The 18,412-nt window shown below is 45.3% G+C and overlaps 1 protein-coding gene across 1 annotated transcript in view; it reads left to right on the plus strand.

Moving 5' to 3' along the window:
* The window catches only part of Srebf2 (sterol regulatory element binding transcription factor 2), a 70,943-nt gene that overhangs the window by 19,819 nt on the left and 32,712 nt on the right, over positions 1-18,412 (plus strand). Inside the window, exons 2-7 of the mRNA XM_052748439.1 lie at positions 4,526-4,954; positions 5,908-6,089; positions 8,111-8,257; positions 10,191-10,412; positions 12,425-12,539; positions 12,696-12,877. Coding sequence (XP_052604399.1) covers positions 4,526-4,954; positions 5,908-6,089; positions 8,111-8,257; positions 10,191-10,412; positions 12,425-12,539; positions 12,696-12,877 — 1,277 coding nt within the window. The remainder of the gene's footprint in view (positions 1-4,525; positions 4,955-5,907; positions 6,090-8,110; positions 8,258-10,190; positions 10,413-12,424; positions 12,540-12,695; positions 12,878-18,412) is intronic.

Raw genomic sequence — 18,412 nt, forward strand, 5'->3', positions numbered from 1 at the left:
TCTTTGAAGCATGTAACTATTTGAAATACATGGATGCTAAACAGTGCCTCTAGTTTTGTTTCTAATAACATCTGTAATTCTAGGGGATCCAATGCCCTTTTCTGTCCTCTGTGAACACTGCGTGCACATGGTGCACAGACACATTCAGGTAAAATACCCATACAAGAGAAATAAATAAGTGACCTTTGCTGTATGTGGCCACTCACAGTGTAATGTCATGTCTGAGGAGGGTAGGAGAAGCCAGCCTTGGTAACGCGGTAAATTCCAAGTTATGTGGTAAGTTGTGTAGTAAGACCCTGTCTTAACACTTCTTCCTACCCCACCCCCACAAGAAGCAAAGAATAATGACCTCTGTACCAGCTCTTCCCTCACCTCCCAAGGCTAGATAGCAAATACCTAAAGAATTAACACATTGTTACTCCATCTGTGATAACTCCAGGCCCATCTGATGTTACCCCATCAGGGGCCTAGAGTGATGGCTCAGTGGCTGTCCTTTCGGAGGACCCAGGTTCAATCAATTCTCAGCCACCCACACACATGCCAGCTCAGAACCATCTGTGACTCCAGTTCAGGGCATCTGACACCCTCTTTTGGCCTCCTTGGGCACGATGCTTACACTTGCTATACAGACATATGTGGGCAAAACACCCATATGCATAAAATAATAAAAATTTGATCTGATCATATTTCGGGTTATTTTGTTGCACTCGATGCTGTGTGGTTAAGCCAGCCAAGATAATTTATGTTGCCTCTAGGTCATAAACTCCATAGAGCGAACTTGAACTTGTGTCTCTTTGAAGCATGTAACTATTTGAAATACATGGATGCTAAACAGTGCCTCTAGTTTTGTTTCTTGCTTTTAAAGAGACAGAACCCAAATGTAGTTTCTTAGTGCTCCAGCAACTTACCTCTAAATTTTAGAGACGGCTAAGGCTGGGAATATGGTGTAGAAGAAGAGTGAGGTGAGCTTGGATGTGCCAGTCCACTTCTGGGAAGCCTTTTTGCCCCTGTGCTCTGTGAACTGCAGCTGGAACACAAACTCCATTTCCGAAGCTTCATAAAACCTTTTCCCAGTCCTCCCTTTTCCAGGTCTCATGGCTCTCTGTGGAAATGAGAGTCCATGTAATTGCCTGACACAAAGCAGGGAGCAGGGAACAGTAAAGAGGCATTACGATGCTCCTGCACAGTGGAGCGTGGAGCTAAAGAGCATGACTGTTCTGCAGCCTATAGCTTAGCTCACTGGGGTCCCACATGGTGTCTCTGTATGGCGCTCCTTCTCACAAATGCTCATCTTTCCTTGGTTAGGGCCTGCTGCCCAGCTGTCTGGAGATGGTGTCACTGGAGCTCTCATGAGAGTTAAAAGGGATTTTACTTTAACCAAAAAAAGAAAAAAAAAATCAGGCAGTTCAATTCCATCTGCCTATACACTCTTAACCTGCTTTGTCAACTAAAACCTTATGACCTCTGCACACCAGCCTATGTGTCTCCCAAGCAAAGGGTTTTGGAGAGCAATTGATGAAAACCCAAGTGGGCCCAAGTGCCTGTGTAGTGGGTGCTCAAAGGGTGCCACTAATGAGGGGCTTCGTAAGGGCCTGCCCCTTGCAAGCACTCTGCATACATTATCTTATTAATCCTCAGAGCAAAGAATCAAGTGTGTGTTTCCCAGACAGCCGTCTGTGGTGAGGAAACTGAGTATAGAGAAGTAATTTGTCCCCACAGCTTTTTGGGCTGCCTTGCTGAGACCCAGGCCCACAGGGACCAAAGCCTGTGTCCCTCCAGCAGACTGCTCTTTTATCTTGGCTTTCTGGGAACTGTGAAAGACTCAACGAATTGTTAGGTTTCTCTTGATGGTTTTCTTAAAGTTTTCTATAATCTATGTTATGCTTGAAATGTATGAACATTAGATTTGTATTTGGTTCATATTTTGTTCTGAGATTAAGAACGGCTCTTAGTTAAATTGTGTGAAAGAAATTGGCCTTAGTTGACAGAGTTGCAATATCTGTGACGTCTGCCCGCTCTCCCACCCACACACAACAGGCTGGTGATGGCAAAGCAGAGTGATGAGGTCTTCATAAGTACTCACACTGTGGGAATTTAGCTTGGCAGAACAGTTATTCCCCATGGTTGAACTGAGTGAACACTTACAGTACTGCAATTGAAATGCTAAGCTCCAATTACTCAGTTTGGACCACACTAAGAATCTCCAGTGATACTCTGCTTGCTCCGTATATGACTGACTCTGCTACCTCTGACATCTCCCCCCAAGGCCCCTCCCTCCTTTAAAGACTTAGAAAGGACTTGCTGTAGGGGTTGGGGGGAATGAATGGAGATGGTGCTTTTCTGTTTGGGTGGCTGGTTTTGTCTTTTTATTATTATTTACATTATTGTTTTGTGTGTGGGTACACACGCCATGACACATGTGGCGGTCAGAGGACACCTGTGAGAGTCAGTTCTTTCTTTCCAACATGTGGATTCTAGGAATCAAACTCAGGTCATTGAGATGGGCAAGTATCTTTTCCCACTGAGTCGTCTTGCCAGGCATAGTGGCTGTTTTGGTTGTGGTGGTTTGTCTGGTGTCCAAATCAGAGCATCAGTGGCCAAGAGAATTTGGAGAGAGAGATTCTTGACTACTTGAAAATCACTACAGTGACCACAAACATTCACTAACTTCATGGGTACATGTAGGTATTAGAAAAGGAAGAAATGAACAGTGGCATGGAGATCTGAAAATAAGTAGGACAAAACTGAAGCTCCAGGCATCTAGTAAGGAACAACCCTAAGAACAAGAAGCAGTCATGAGAAACCAGTGGGGCATGGAGTAAGCAGAGTTTAGGTAAGCCTTTGCAGGCTTGAGACTTTGAGGGCTAGAGATTCAAGGGTTATAGTCACTTGGAATATGATCTAGAAAGAGAAGCATGGTTTCCAAGTGCACACATCTTCTTGGCCCCACAGATTTCTTTCCCAGAAGGGAAAGGACAGCCAGAAGTCCAGAAGGACCCTGAAAAGCATGGAATCTGGTTCAGGACCAACTGCTGTGCCTTGGCCTTCAGACAGGGCTCTGTGGTACCACAGGTGAATGAAATAGTATGGCAGAAAACTGGATCTGAACCTGGCTGTGTGCTGACAATCCATGTTACCATGTTCTAGTTATTTCCAGGACTTTACATATGATCTTTTCATCCTTTCTTCCCCACAAAATTCTTGACAGTTTCACTACTGAATGTAGCGTAGGCTGGTCTCAAACTCATGAGCTGAGCCCTTGCTTCTGCCTTCTGAGTGTAGGGATTACAGGCATGTGCCACCAGGCCTTGGGCTTCTGAGGATACCAGTAATACCCAGACATGTGCTTTGGTTGGAGCAGATGACCAACCATCTGAGTCAGTATCCTATTGAGGATAAAAGAGTTGAGAAGTAGGGTTCTGGTACAGCTATAGCCCCCAATAGCTCAAGCACTGCCATCAGGAGCAGGGCTGAGACTGGAGATTGCTTCACGACCAAGGCTACTATACTCCAAAGCTTTGACAGGGATAACACCCTCTGCCTTAGGGGGGGTTGTGTAGATCCATCCTGATCCATTTTTGCTTTAGTCTTAGAAAAGTCATTGGAGAGCTGGAAATGGTGGCTTACACATGTAATCTCAGCACTCAGGTGGCAGAGGCAGGAGGATTGATGCAAGTTCTAGACCTGGCAAGGATATGTAGCATGACCTTATCTCAGAAAAGACAAAACATTAGATTTTCTTTTGTTTTTGTTTTTTCCAGAGAGGGTTTCTCTGTGTAGCCGTGGCTGTCCTGGAACTCACTCTGTAGACCAGGTTAGCCTGGAATTCAGAGATCCACCTGCCTCTGTCTCCTAAGTGCTGGGATTAAAGTCATGTGCCTGGCATTAGATTTTTCATTCCCCATATTTTCCTGTTTTGTGTTACACTGCTTATGGTACCAGAAATGGAGCCTAGAGCTTTGTGCATTTATGTAAATGCTGAGTGCCACCCCCAACTTGAATGGATCAATTTCTTATATTTTTGGTTGTGAGCCTAGCCTTTAACGGCTGAGCCATCTCTCCAGCCCTGGATCAATCTCTTAATCAAGTTTAAAAGTTAATATTTGGGGAGCTGAGGATGGAACCCAGTGACAGAACACTTGTCTAGCATGCACCAGGCTCTGAGTTCAATTTCCCGGCACCTCAAAAGAAGTCACTAAGTAATTAATAACCTGAGTCACATTAAAGAGAAGTTGGCTTTCAGTTCAACTGTTAGCCAAGAGCTCTAGGCATAGGATTACTCCTCTTTGCCCACTAATTACATACAAATCCATAGGAACCATTTGAAAAAAATGTGCTTGTCTTTCATCAGCCTACTCTAGTGGCACCTGCCTGTAATCCCAGAGCTTGGAGAACTGAAACAGGAGGATTGTTTTGATTACCAGACCACCCAAGTCTACATAGCAAGACCCTGTCTCAAAAGACAAAACTAAAAAAGTTTATATTTTGGGTATCAATACAATTACTCCTTTTCTTTTGTTCACAGAAATGCTACAGTTCGTCAGCAATCAAGTGGGAGAGTTCCCCGATCTGTTTTCAGAGCAGCTATGTAGCTCGTTTTCTGGAGGGGGCGGTAATGGCCCCGGCGGCGGCGGCAACAACAGCAACAGCAATGGCAGAGGCACCAGTGGTGGAGCCGCAGACCCTGGACTACAGCGGTCGTTCAGCCAGGCCCCGTTACCTACCTTCTCCCCCTCAGCTGCCTCCTCTCAGGCTCCAGCCCTCCAGGTCAAAGTCTCTCCTACCCCACCAAGGGCAACCCCTGTTCTCCAGCCCAGACCCCAGCCCCAGCCCCCACCTTCAGCTCAGCTTCAGCAGCAGACGGTAATGATCACCCCAACGTTCAGCACTGCTCCACAGACGAGGATCATCCAGCAGCCTTTGATATACCAGAATGCAGCAACCAGTTTTCAAGGTGACTCAGAAATCAGAGTAGTTGGTTGGTTCCCGAGTCCGTGTGTCAGTGGGTAGACACTGCACAACTATCATGTGAGCATGATAGAATATTTCAGTATGGTCCTGTCTGGACAAGTTTCTGATCATTGGCAGAATGGTACAGGAACATGTCTCCTCCCTCAAAGACTCTAATGTTTATTTAGACCTACTTCAGAGTCCAGCAAACATGGTAGATGCAAGGTTGTCTTGATAACCAGAGGTGGAGTCCTGAATAAAATTAGGTCTGAAACTTACATAGTTAACATCAGATCTGGGCATCCACAGATGAAAACCATGCCCTCAGCACATAACTCCTAAAAACAAGCACTGTGGAGATAAACCACTTTTAAAATTGGTGCTACATCTCTGAATAGCAGCCCTCATGGTGGGCATTCAGGATATGTTGAGTGAATGAGTGACTGAAGCACTTGTTCATTCTGGGATGTGCTATATCCAGCGACAGTGGGGAGCTCTGGGTAGGCTCAGTATTGCTCTCAGTTTGAAGACTCACATAGTTTGCTGGTGGGTTTTGAGACTTTGGAAGAGGCGGTATAAAACAAAGCAGAGACTCTCATCCCAAAGCAGATTTTCCATCTAGAAAGGATGGGAGGCAATGAGACTCTAGGGGGTTGTTGGTTCTCAACGTCTATTAACTCCATTGCGGGTGCAGCCATTTGCCAAGTAGCTTCCCTTACTTTCCCTCTAGCACCCAGAGTAATAAAACAATTTGTACTCATTCTATCAGAAATTGATGCAGCCCTTACGGGATGTTCCTATTCTCTAAACCAGCTTGTAAATGGTTGTGCACATCTTCTCCAGCAGCAGGTGGGAAGTTGAAGTCATTATGAGACACTCCATCCTCAAGTTATGCTGCAGCTACAGTGACATTGTGCATTTCTTATCCATGTAACTTTTTTCTCTTCTCCCCCAAAGTCCTGCAGCCTCAAGTCCAAAGCCTGGTGACATCCTCGCAGGTACAGCCAGTCACGATCCAGCAGCAGGTGCAAACTGTACAGGCCCAGAGGGTGTTGACACAAACAGCCAATGGCACGCTGCAGACCCTTGCCCCAGCCACAGTGCAGACAGTTGCTGCGCCCCAGGTGCAGCAGGTCCCGGTAGGTGGCTTGGAAAGGATTCAAGGGGGAACTGGGGGAGACTCAGAGCTATTCCTTGGTAGAAACTTTGGCATGCTAAGAAGGGTTATCGAGAGTGTACACAGAACAGCTGGGAGGGCTAAGAAGGGAACCTGGACAGGATATACCTGTGAACACCATACAGCGATCTGACTGAGCCTTCCCTGTAGATAGACTCTGGCGTTCCTGGCAAAGGCTGGTATAGTGACTATATAGTGTTGACTCATGGTGGGTATAGAACTGGAAAGAGGGCTAATGAGTTGGCTCAGTGGACACAGGCACTTGTTACCAAGCCTAAAAACCTGAGTTCAATCCCCAGGACTCACAGGGTGGGAGGAAGGACCAACTCTTACCAGCTGCCCATGATTTCTGCACCTGAGTTGTGGCATGTGCTTCACCCCCTGACCCTCTCCATACATGTAAAACTAGTAACTCTCAGATAACCGTCTTTAATTTCGTTTTCCCTGTTTGCAATGGATACTAAGTGTGTATCTTGTATGTGGTGGTGGTAAATGTGCATTATTTTTGTAATTAAAAAGACAAAAACAGAAAACATGTTTTAGGGGACTAAGGAGATGATTTAGTAGATAAGATTGCTTGCTCTGTAAGCATTAGGACCTGTGTTTGATTTTTGTTTTGATTTTTGTTTGGTTTGAGACAAGTTCTCTCTATAGCTCTGGCTGTTCTAGAGCTCACTCTGTAGACCAGGCTGGCTTCAAACTCAGAGAGATCTGCCTGCCTCTGCCTCCTGAGTGCTGGGATTAAAGGTGTGCACTGCCATATCCATTAATTCTGTGTTTGAATCCCCAGTACCCATGTAAAAAGTTGGGCATGGCTGCTTGTGCCTGTAAACCCAGCTTTGGGAAGGGGAGAGATAGGCTATCCCAAGAGCTTACTGGCATGCCAGTCCACTGAAAGGGTGATAGCCAAAATGGAAGCTTCTAGTTCACTAAGATCTCTCGAAAGACAGTAAAGCAGAGAACTGGTGTCCTGCGCTGGCCTTCATGTACTCTCAAACAGATGTGTGTATTTGCACATACATGTGCATTCACTACACACAAACTGTTTTCTTACTAATAAATCTTTTTCTTTTCTTTTTTTTTTTTTTTTTAAAGATTTATTTATTATCTATACACAGTGTTCTGCTTGCTTGCATGTACCTGCACACCAGAAGAGGGCATCAGATCTCATTACAGATGGTTGTGAGCCACCATGTGGTTGCTGGGAATTGAACTCAGGACCTCTGGAAGAACAGCCAGTGCTCTTAACCTCTGAGCCATCTCTCCAGCCCCTTCTTTTTTTTTTTTTTGGTTTTTCGAGACAGGGTTTCTCTGTGTAGCTTTGTGCCTTCCTGGATCTCGCTCTGTAGACCAGGCTGGCCTCAAACTCACAGAGATCCGCCTGCCTCTGCCTCCCGAGTGCTGGGATTAAAGGAGTGCGCCACCACCGCCCAGCCAATAAATCTTTTTATTACATTTTAAAATATTTGTGTGCGTGAGTGAGTGGATGGGTGGGTAGACACATGTGGAAATGAAAGGACACCTTGTGGGAATTGGTTCTCTCCTTCCACCTTGTGAGTCCTGGAGCTCAAACTCAGATCATCAAGCTTAGTGACAGGCACCTTTACCATAGAGCCATCTCGCTGGCCCCAAATTAATTTATCGTAAAAAAAAAAAAGAAAAGCAAATATCCTGGCTCTCTCTCTCTCTCAGCCATCCATTGTGAGCCATCCTTACTCTGTTCCTGCCACACAATAGCATTGCTAGCCTGAAAGCCCGAAGCCTTAAAACACTCCGTAGCTGTCCCTCTATCCTCTTGAACACGGGATGCAAGCTGCACAAAATAGCCAACTTTGGGAATGGTCTGTAGGGATTTCCTTTTTTTGTTTGTTTGTTTGTTTTCAGTTTTGTGAAAATGTTTTCTTACTCTTTTGTGATGAGTCTATGTAACAAGAAACAAATGGAAAAATACAAAAATAATGCTCCTTTTTGTCCTCCTCGTAGGTCCTGGTTCAGCCTCAGATCATTAAGACAGACTCCCTTGTTCTGACCACACTGAAAACAGATGGCAGCCCTGTCATGGCTGCAGTCCAGAACCCAGCCCTCACTGCTCTCACTACCCCCCTCCAGACAGCTGCCCTTCAAGTACCAGTAAGAGTTGCATTCTCCTTCTACTGCACTTCTGAGTTTTTAAAGCCTACTGCTAAGTAGACGTTGGGAGCTTTTATGGAATGTGTTCGTCAGATTGTAAATATTTCTGCACTTTTTGTTTTGCTTTTTCCCTTGAAATGTTGTTAGGGTGTGTTATATTAAATCTTGGGATCTTGCAAGAGGGTGGAAAAGACCCCAGATGAACCCTGCAGCTGGGCAGCAGCTCCACACAGGACCAGCATCTCCTAGGCACTGTTGTTGCCATGGAGCTTTGACTTCTAGGGTCACCAGACAGGGAGAGATGTCAAGACAAGGAAAGCACCATCCTTCACGTATGGGATCCCAGCCACTTTGAGTAAAAGATTATTTAAGTTTTGGAAGCACTGGCTTTATTCATAAAAACCAAGAACTAGGGTTGATAGAATACTTGCCTAGCTTGCATGAGGCTCTGGGTTCAATCCCCAGGAACACATAAACAGGGTGTGGTGTCACATGACTACACATGACTCCCCAGCATTGGAGAGGTGGAGGTTGGAGGTTCAGAAGTTCAATGTCATCCTCAGCTACATAGCAGCCTTGGGGCCATCTTAAGCTATGTGAGACTTTGTCTCAAAACAAAATAAAAGCTGCCAAGAACTAGAAACATCCAGTGTCCATCCCTAGGATAATAAACAACTCACAGTGCACCATAAAATGGAAGTGTTGCCAACAGTAAGAAAGGGGACTATTGATGCCTAAGACAACCTGGCTAAACCTCAGAATGACAGAGAGCAAAAGAAGCCTATCTCAGAGGTTCACACTGGTGATTCCATTAGTATGAAGCTCAGGAGATGAAACATGGCTGTGGTGATTGTCCCAGCAGGGTTCTAGGGCAGGACATAAGGGAACATTCTCAGGATGTAAGGGGACATCCTAAGGTGAAGAGTTTTTGTCTTGACTTGCGTGCTACATGTTGTGCTCGCATGTAAAACTTCATCACACTTCTAAAAATAATATTTGTTATGTGTAAATTATTATTTGTTTTGCTTTTATTTTGTTTGTTTTTATATAGGATCTCTCAGGTTGGCCTCAAACTCAAAATCTTCCTACCTTGAGCCTCTGGGGGCTGTGGTTATAGATGTGTGCCACCTTGCCTGGCTGACTTTTTTTTGGAGACGGTGTCACTATGTAGCCCTGGATGGCTTGGAACTCACAGAGATCCACCTGCCTCTGCCTCCCAAGTGCTGGGATTAAAGGCGTGTGCAGTTACCACCAGCCCAGTGAAATATTTCAAATTCTAATGAGTTAGAGCAGGTTTTTGTCTCTTTATTGACCATTTGGATATTGAAGCCATTTATTAAAGAAACTAAGAACAAAAATTAGTAAACATGGGAACAGGGAAAGGTAGAAATGAGGGAAGAAGCCTCTGTGGTTGAGCTGATTAGTTAAGCAAACAGCTCTGAATGAAAGTAAGAGTTTTACCTTTGTAATCTCTGATGGTCAAACTATAGAAAAAAATGTAGGAATTTACTTGTCATTTGAGAAGAGAAAAAAATGTGTCACACACTCAGAGAAAGTTTTCTCTTGGCCCAGTTAATTTAGTTCATACATGTGTATTCAGAGGTGGCTGACAGTTTGACAGCAAAACCATACAGCTTTTTTCTAGCAACCCCTAGATCAGAAGTTAAGGCTGAACTAATCTTTCGGTGGTACAGCTTATTGACAGTGACTATGATGGGAAGATAGGAGCTGATGAGCTTTTGGTCAGCTCTTGAGGTTTTGGGGGACCTGGCCTCATTAGCCCAGGAGGTATCAAACCACATGGAGCATTCCCAGCTGACACCCCATATGCAGGAGCACTCCTGGCTGACACCCCCAATGCAGGAGCAAGCCACTTTGTGTTGGGAGGTTACTTTGTTTAAACTAACAAAGGATAACTCTGCCCTTGTTCTAGACCCTGGTAGGCAGCAATGGGACCATTCTGACCACAATGCCTGTAATGATGGGACAAGAGAAAGTTCCTATTAAGCAAGTACCTGGAGGCGTAAAGCAGCTAGAGCCCCCCAAAGAAGGAGAGAGACGGACAACACACAATATCATTGAAAAGCGGTATCGATCCTCTATCAACGACAAAATCATAGAGCTGAAGGACTTGGTCATGGGAACAGATGCCAAGGTAGGTGCCAAGAAGAATGGAGATTCGTGCCTCGGTGTCTCCTGTCTGTCATGGGAATAGGGAAGATGCAGGCTTCAGCTGAACAGACACAGAAGTGAGTTAGAGGTACATGCTTATTGAAGTACCTCAACATTGGACAGGACTATAAAATATTGCCCAGGAGACACGGCAGGAGGATTGTAAGTTCTAGGCCAATCAAGGCTAAAAGTCAGTTCCATAAATGAATGACTGAATGAGGAGGGCTGGAGAGCTGGCTCAGCAGTTAAGAGCATGTACTGCTCTTCCAGAGGGTTCTGTTCCCAACACCCTTGCTGTGGCTCAGGACAGTCCGTAACCATAGTTCTGGGGACCCAGCACCCTCTTCTGTTCTCAAGCACTGGGCACACATGAAAGGCAGGCAAAAATACTCAAAAAATAAAAATAAGTGCAAATTATCATCTAACATAAATGGAATGTTGAGAATTGATGACCTCCTAGTACCTTCGAGTCCTTCAGCCATGCTCTGTTGTGACTGTCTATGACACCGAACATAAGGGATGCTCTGCTATGATAGACACCCCAGTGTTAGCGGGAGATACACTTCTTACCTGGTGGCTAGGCATAGGATGGTGTACCCTGGAGGCAACTAAGGACATTCTTGACATATTTTTAGTAGTGTTCCCTTTTAGGGGAGAAGAGAGAGTGGTGATTGAGTCCTTTGACCAAGAGCAAAGCAGAGGAAATTAATTTTCATATATATATATATATGAAATTATATATATATATATATATATTTGGTTTTTTTTTTTCTTTTTTCAATGAATGTGTCTCCTGGGAAATGGGAGGGGTTGCTCGTTTGTTTAAAATAACAACCCTATTTTAAAGGGAAGTCCATTGTTTTCCTTACAGTCTATAAGAGTATAAGTATAAATATTAAGTAGAAAGTATATATTGTTATTTAAAATAGCAGTTGAGAAATGCTCTGGGTTCTAGTGTTAGATTGAGTCCATGGTTTATACGTGCTAAGCAAGCACTCTGTTACTAAACTGCCTTTCCAGCACAGTACTGGTTTGTTTGTTTGTCTATCAGCCTGGGTCTCATTAGCCCTGGCTGGCCTGGAACTTTCTATGTACACCAGGCTGGATTCAAACTCAGAGAGGTCCACCTGCCTCTGCTTAAGTGCTGGGATTACAGGTGTGTGTCACTATACGCAGTCTCCAGTTTGTTTGCCTTGTGTTTTCCTTAAAGTTTTTCTGTTGTCGTTGTTGTTAATGGGTTTTTTGTTTTTATTGTTTTTGGGTTCTGGTTTTGGTTTTTCTGAGACAGAGTTTCTTTGTGTAGCCCTGGCTCTCATGGAACTCACTCTATAGACCTGGCTGGCCTTGAACTCAGAGATCTTCCTGCTTCTGCTTCCCAAGTGATGGAATTAAAGGCATGTACCACCACCGCCCAGCCTTAAAGTTTGTTTTTTTTCTTTTTCTTTTCCTTTTTTTTTTCTATTTTTCTGGGTTTCTCTGTGTAGCTTTGTGCTGCCTTTCCTGGAACTCACTCTGTAGCCAAGGCTGGCCTCGAACTCACAGAGATCCACCTGCCTCTGCCTCCCAAGTGCTGGAGTTAAACGCATGTGCCACCACTGCCCAGCTAAAGTTTGTTTTTATGTTTATGTGTATTATAAGAATTATTATAGCCAATGTTTACATGTCAATTATATGTCAGTACTACCAGCCTATGGTTTACATACAATCATTATTCACATGTTAAGGATTAAGGGGAGGGCTTAGGATTTAGCTCATGATAGAGCTAGAATGTTCCAAACCCTGGATCCAATACCTAGTATTATCCCACTTCACACACACACACCCAAAAAAGAAAAAAGAGGTTCAGAGTTAGGGTGAGTTTTATGCCAGATAGCCAACATTTGAACCAGTGTTTGACACCTCACAGCTGTGCTCCTCACTCATGAACTCTGGGGCTCTGCTCTCTTTGCTCCAGCATGCACTGCTTTAACTATGTTTTATCTATCTTCTTCCCAGATGCACAAGTCTGGCGTTCTGAGGAAGGCCATTGATTACATCAAATATTTGCAGCAGGTCAATCACAAGCTGCGTCAGGAGAACATGGTGCTGAAGCTGGCAAATCAGAAAAACAGTAAGTCATTGTGTTGAGAAAGGCCTATCAAACCTCACAGTTGTTTGGAGAAGTCCTGTGATGGGCACAGGGGAGGACTCAGATGTGTTATGAGGCCCTGTCCATGTGGGATTTTGTAAAAATGGGTAGTTTTCTAAGGAGGAGTTTTCTTTGCAGAGCTTCTGAAGGGCATTGACTTAGGCAGTCTGGTGGACAGTGACGTGGACTTGAAGATTGATGACTTTAATCAGAATGTCCTTCTGATGTCTCCTCCGGCCTCTGACTCGGGGTCCCAGGCAGGTTTCTCCCCCTATTCCATTGACTCTGAGCCAGGAAGTCCTCTGCTGGATGATGCAAAGGTATGAGCTTTTAAAATTTCTCACCCTCAGAATCTCCCGTTTTTCCTAAAGCAGTAGTAGCCACAGAGAGGTGACTGGATCAGTGCTTATCCAGTTCGGGGTGAAGAGGACGGGGAGTTCTATGACATTAGCTGCATTTAAAGGGGTGAAAACTGCTAAGTGTGGCGGTGCATGCCTGTAATCCCAGTGCCAGGGAGGCTGAGGAAGGAAGATCTTGAGATGGCAGCAAGACCATCTCAAAAAAAAAAAAAAAAATCTGAAAAGGAACAAACTGCCTCTGGATGATGAGGACACAGACTCTCAGATCTAACAGGTCCTTATAGAAAGGAAGGCCCCATCAGAGAGGAATGAGGACACAGACTCTCAGATCTAACAGGTCCTTATAGAAAGGAAGGAAGGCCCCATCAGAGAGGAATGAGGACACAGACTCTCAGATCTAACAGGTCCTTATAGAAAGGAAGGAAGGCCCCATCAGAGAGGAATGAGGACACAGACTCTCAGATTTAACAGGTCCTTATAGAAAGGAAGGCCCCATCAGAGAGGAATGAGGACACAGACTCTCAGATTTAACAGGTCCTTATAGAAAGGAAGGCCCCATCAGAGAGGAATGAGGACACAGACTCTCAGATCTAACAGGTCCTTATAGAAAGGAAGGCCCCATCAGAGAGGAATGAGGACACAGACTCTCAGATTTAACAGGTCCTTATAGAAAGGAAGGCCCCATCAGAGAGGAATGAGGACACAGACTCTCAGATCTAACAGGTCCTTATAGAAAGGAAGGCCCCATCAGAGAGGAATGAGGACACAGACTCTCAGATCTAACAGGTCCTTATAGAAAGGAAGGCCCCATCAGAGAGGAATGAGGACACAGACTCTCAGATCTAACAGGTCCTTATAGAAAGGAAGGCCCCATCAGAGAGGAATGAGGACACAGACTCTCAGATCTAACAGGTCCTTATAGAAAGGCCCCATCAGAGAGGAATGAGGACACAGACTCTCAGATTTAACAGGTCCTTATAGAAAGGAAGGCCCCATCAGAGAGGAATGAGGACACAGACTCTCAGATCTAACAGGTCCTTATAGAAAGGAAGGCCCCATCAGAGAGGAATGAGGACACAGACTCTCAGATTTAACAGGTCCTTATAGAAAGGAAGGCCCCATCAGAGAGGAATGAGGACACAGACTCTCAGATCTAACAGGTCCTTATAGAAAGGAAGGCCCCATCAGAGAGGAATGAGGACACAGACTCTCAGATCTAACAGGTCCTTATAGAAAGGAAGGCCCCATCAGAGAGGAATGAGGCACAGACTCTCAGATCTAACAGGTCCTTATAGAAAGGAAGGCCCCATCAGAGAGGAATGAGGACACAGACTCTCAGATCTAACAGGTCCTTATAGAAAGGAAGGCCCCATCAGAGAGGAATGAGGACACAGACTCTCAGATCTAACAGGTCCTTATAGAAAGGAAGGCCCCATCAGAGAGGAATGAGGACACAGACTCTCAGATTTAACAGGTCCTTATAGAAAGGAAGGCCCCATCAGAGAGGAATGAGGACACAGACTCTCAGATCTAACAGGTCCTTATAGAAAGGAAGGCCCCATCAGAGAGGAATGAGGACACAGACTCTCAGATTTAACAGGTCCTTATAGAAAGGAAGGCCCCATCAGAGAGGAATGAGGACACAGACTCTCAGATTTAACAGGTCCTTATAGAAAGGAAGGCCCCATCAGAGAGGAATGAGGACACAGACTCTCAGATTTAACAGGTCCTTATAGAAAGGAAGGCCCCATCAGAGAGGAATGAGGACACAGACTCTCAGATCTAACAGGTCCTTATAGAAAGGAAGGCCCCATCAGAGAGGAATGAGGACACAGACTCTCAGATTTAACAGGTCCTTATAGAAAGGAAGGCCCCATCAGAGAGGAATGAGGACACAGACTCTCAGATCTAACAGGTCCTTATAGAAAGGAAGGCCCCATCAGAGAGGAATGAGGACACAGACTCTCAGATCTAACAGGTCCTTATAGAAAGGAAGGCCCCATCAGAGAGGAATGAGGACACAGACTCTCAGATCTAACAGGTCCTTATAGAAAGGAAGGCCCCATCAGAGAGGAATGAGGACACAGACTCTCAGATTTAACAGGTCCTTATAGAAAGGAAGGCCCCATCAGAGAGGAATGAGGACACAGACTCTCAGATCTAACAGGTCCTTATAGAAAGGAAGGCCCCATCAGAGAGGAATGAGGACACAGACTCTCAGATTTAACAGGTCCTTATAGAAAGGAAGGCCCCATCAGAGAGGAATGAGGACACAGACTCTCAGATTTAACAGGTCCTTATAGAAAGGAAGGCCCCATCAGAGAGGAATGAGGACACAGACTCTCAGATTTAACAGGTCCTTATAGAAAGGAAGGCCCCATCAGAGAGGAATGAGGACACAGACTCTCAGATCTAACAGGTCCTTATAGAAAGGAAGGCCCCATCAGAGAGGAATGAGGACACAGACTCTCAGATCTAACAGGTCCTTATAGAAAGGAAGGCCCCATCAGAGAGGAATGAGGACACAGACTCTCAGATCTAACAGGTCCTTATAGAAAGGAAGGCCCCATCAGAGAGGAATGAGGACACAGACTCTCAGATTCAACAGGTCCTTATAGAAAGGAAGGCCCCATCAGAGAGGAATGAGGACACAGACTCTCAGATTTAACAGGTCCTTATAGAAAGGAAGGCCCCATCAGAGAGGAATGAGGACACAGACTCTCAGATTTAACAGGTCCTTATAGAAAGGAAGGCCCCATCAGAGAGGAATGAGGACACAGACTCTCAGATCTAACAGGTCCTTATAGAAAGGAAGGCCCCATCAGAGAGGAATGAGGACACAGACTCTCAGATCTAACAGGTCCTTATAGAAAGGAAGGCCCCATCAGAGAGGAATGAGGACACAGACTCTCAGATCTAACAGGTCCTTATAGAAAGGAAGGAAGGCCCCATCAGAGAGGAATGAGGACACAGACTCTCAGATTTAACAGGTCCTTATAGAAAGGAAGGCCCCATCAGAGAGGAATGAGGACACAGACTCTCAGATCTAACAGGTCCTTATAGAAAGGAAGGCCCCATCAGAGAGGAATGAGGACACAGACTCTCAGATCTAACAGGTCCTTATAGAAAGGAAGGCCCCATCAGAGAGGAATGAGGACACAGACTCTCAGATTTAACAGGTCCTTATAGAAAGGAAGGCCCCATCAGAGAGGAATGAGGACACAGACTCTCAGATTTAACAGGTCCTTATAGAAAGGAAGGCCCCATCAGAGAGGAATGAGGACACAGACTCTCAGATTTAACAGGTCCTTATAGAAAGGAAGGCCCCATCAGAGAGGAATGAGGACACAGACTCTCAGATTTAACAGGTCCTTATAGAAAGGAAGGCCCCATCAGAGAGGAATGAGGACACAGACTCTCAGATTTAACAGGTCCTTATAGAAAGGAAGGCCCCATCAGAGAGGAATGAGGACACAGACTCTCAGATCTAACAGGTCCTTATAGAAAGGAAGGCCCCATCAGAGAGGAATGAGGACACAGACTCTCAGATTTAACAGGTCCTTATAGGAAGGAAGGCCATATCAGAGAGGAATGAGGACACAGACTCTCAGATCTAACAGGTCCTTATAGAAAGGAAGGCCCCATCAGAGAGGAATGAGGACACAGACTCTCAGATTTAACAGGTCCTTATAGAAAGGAAGGCCCCATCAGAGAGGAATGAGGACACAGACTCTCAGATCTAACAGGTCCTTATAGAAAGGAAGGCCCCATCAGAGAGGAATGAGGACACAGACTCTCAGATCTAACAGGTCCTTATAGAAAGGAAGGCCCCATCAGAGAGGAATGAGGACACAGACTCTCAGATCTAACAGGTCCTTATAGAAAGGAAGGCCCCATCAGAGAGGAATGAGGACACAGACTCTCAGATCTAACAGGTCCTTATAGAAAGGAAGGCCCCATCAGAGAGGAATGAGGACACAGACTCTCAGATCTAACAGGTCCTTATAGAAAGGAAGGCCCTCTCAGATCTAACAGGTCCTTATAGAAAGGAAGGCCATCAGAGAGGAATGAGGACACAGACTCTCAGATCTAACAGGTCCTTATAGAAAGGAAGGCCCCATCAGAGAGGAATGAGGACACAGACTCTCAGATCTAACAGGTCCTTATAGAAAGGAAGGCCCCATCAGAGAGGAATGAGGACACAGACTCTCAGATCTAACAGGTCCTTATAGAAAGGAAGGCCCCATCAGAGAGGAATGAGGACACAGACTCTCAGATCTAACAGGTCCTTATAGAAAGGAAGGCCCCATCAGAGAGGAATGAGGACACAGACTCTCAGATCTAACAGGTCCTTATAGAAAGGAAGGCCCCATCAGAGAGGAATGAGGACACAGACTCTCAGATCTAACAGGTCCTTATAGAAAGGAAGGCCCCATCAGAGAGGAATGAGGACACAGACTCTCAGATCTAACAGGTCCTTATAGAAAGGAAGGCCCCATCAGAGAGGAATGAGGACACAGACTCTCAGATCTAACAGGTCCTTATAGAAAGGAAGGCCCCATCAGAGAGGAATGAGGACACAGACTCTCAGATCTAACAGGTCCTTATAGAAAGGAAGGCCCCATCAGAGAGGAATGAGGACACAGACTCTCAGATCTAACAGGTCCTTATAGAAAGGAAGGCCCCATCAGAGAGGAATGAGGACACAGACTCTCAGATCTAACAGGTCCTTATAGAAAGGAAGGCCCCATCAGAGAGGAATGAGGACACAGACTCTCAGATTTAACAGGTCCTTATAGAAAGGAAGGCCCCATCAGAGAGGAATGAGGACACAGACTCTCAGATCTAACAGGTCCTTATAGAAAGGAAGGCCCCATCAGAGAGGAATGAGGACACAGACTCTCAGATTTAACAGGTCCTTATAGAAAGGAAGGCCCCATCAGAGAGGAATGAGGACACAGACTCTCAGATCTAACAGGTCCTTATAGAAAGGAAGGCCCCATCAGAGAGGAATGAGGACACAGACTCTCAGATCTAACAGGTCCTTATAGAAAGGAAGGCCCCATCAGAGAGGAATGAGGACACAGACTCTCAGATTTAACAGGTCCTTATAGAAAGGAAGGCCCCATCAGAGAGGAATGAGGACACAGACTCTCAGATTTAACAGGTCCTTATAGAAAGGAAGGCCCCATCAGAGAGGAATGAGGACACAGACTCTCAGATTTAACAGGTCCTTATAGAAAGGAAGGCCCCATCAGAGAGGAATGAGGACACAGACTCTCAGATTTAACAGGTCCTTATAGAAAGGAAGGCCCCATCAGAGAGGAATGAGGACACAGACTCTCAGATCTAACAGGTCCTTATAGAAAGGAAGGCCCCATCAGAGAGGAATGAGGACACAGACTCTCAGATTTAACAGGTCCTTATAGAAAGGAAGGCCCCATCAGAGAGGAATGAGGACACAGACTCTCAGATTTAACAGGTCCTTATAGAAAG

The sequence above is a fragment of the Peromyscus californicus genome, unplaced genomic scaffold (assembly GCF_007827085.1).
Source record: "Peromyscus californicus insignis strain IS unplaced genomic scaffold, ASM782708v3 Scaffold_20__1_contigs__length_68692818, whole genome shotgun sequence".
In the NCBI taxonomy this organism is placed as follows: Eukaryota; Metazoa; Chordata; class Mammalia; order Rodentia; family Cricetidae; genus Peromyscus; species Peromyscus californicus.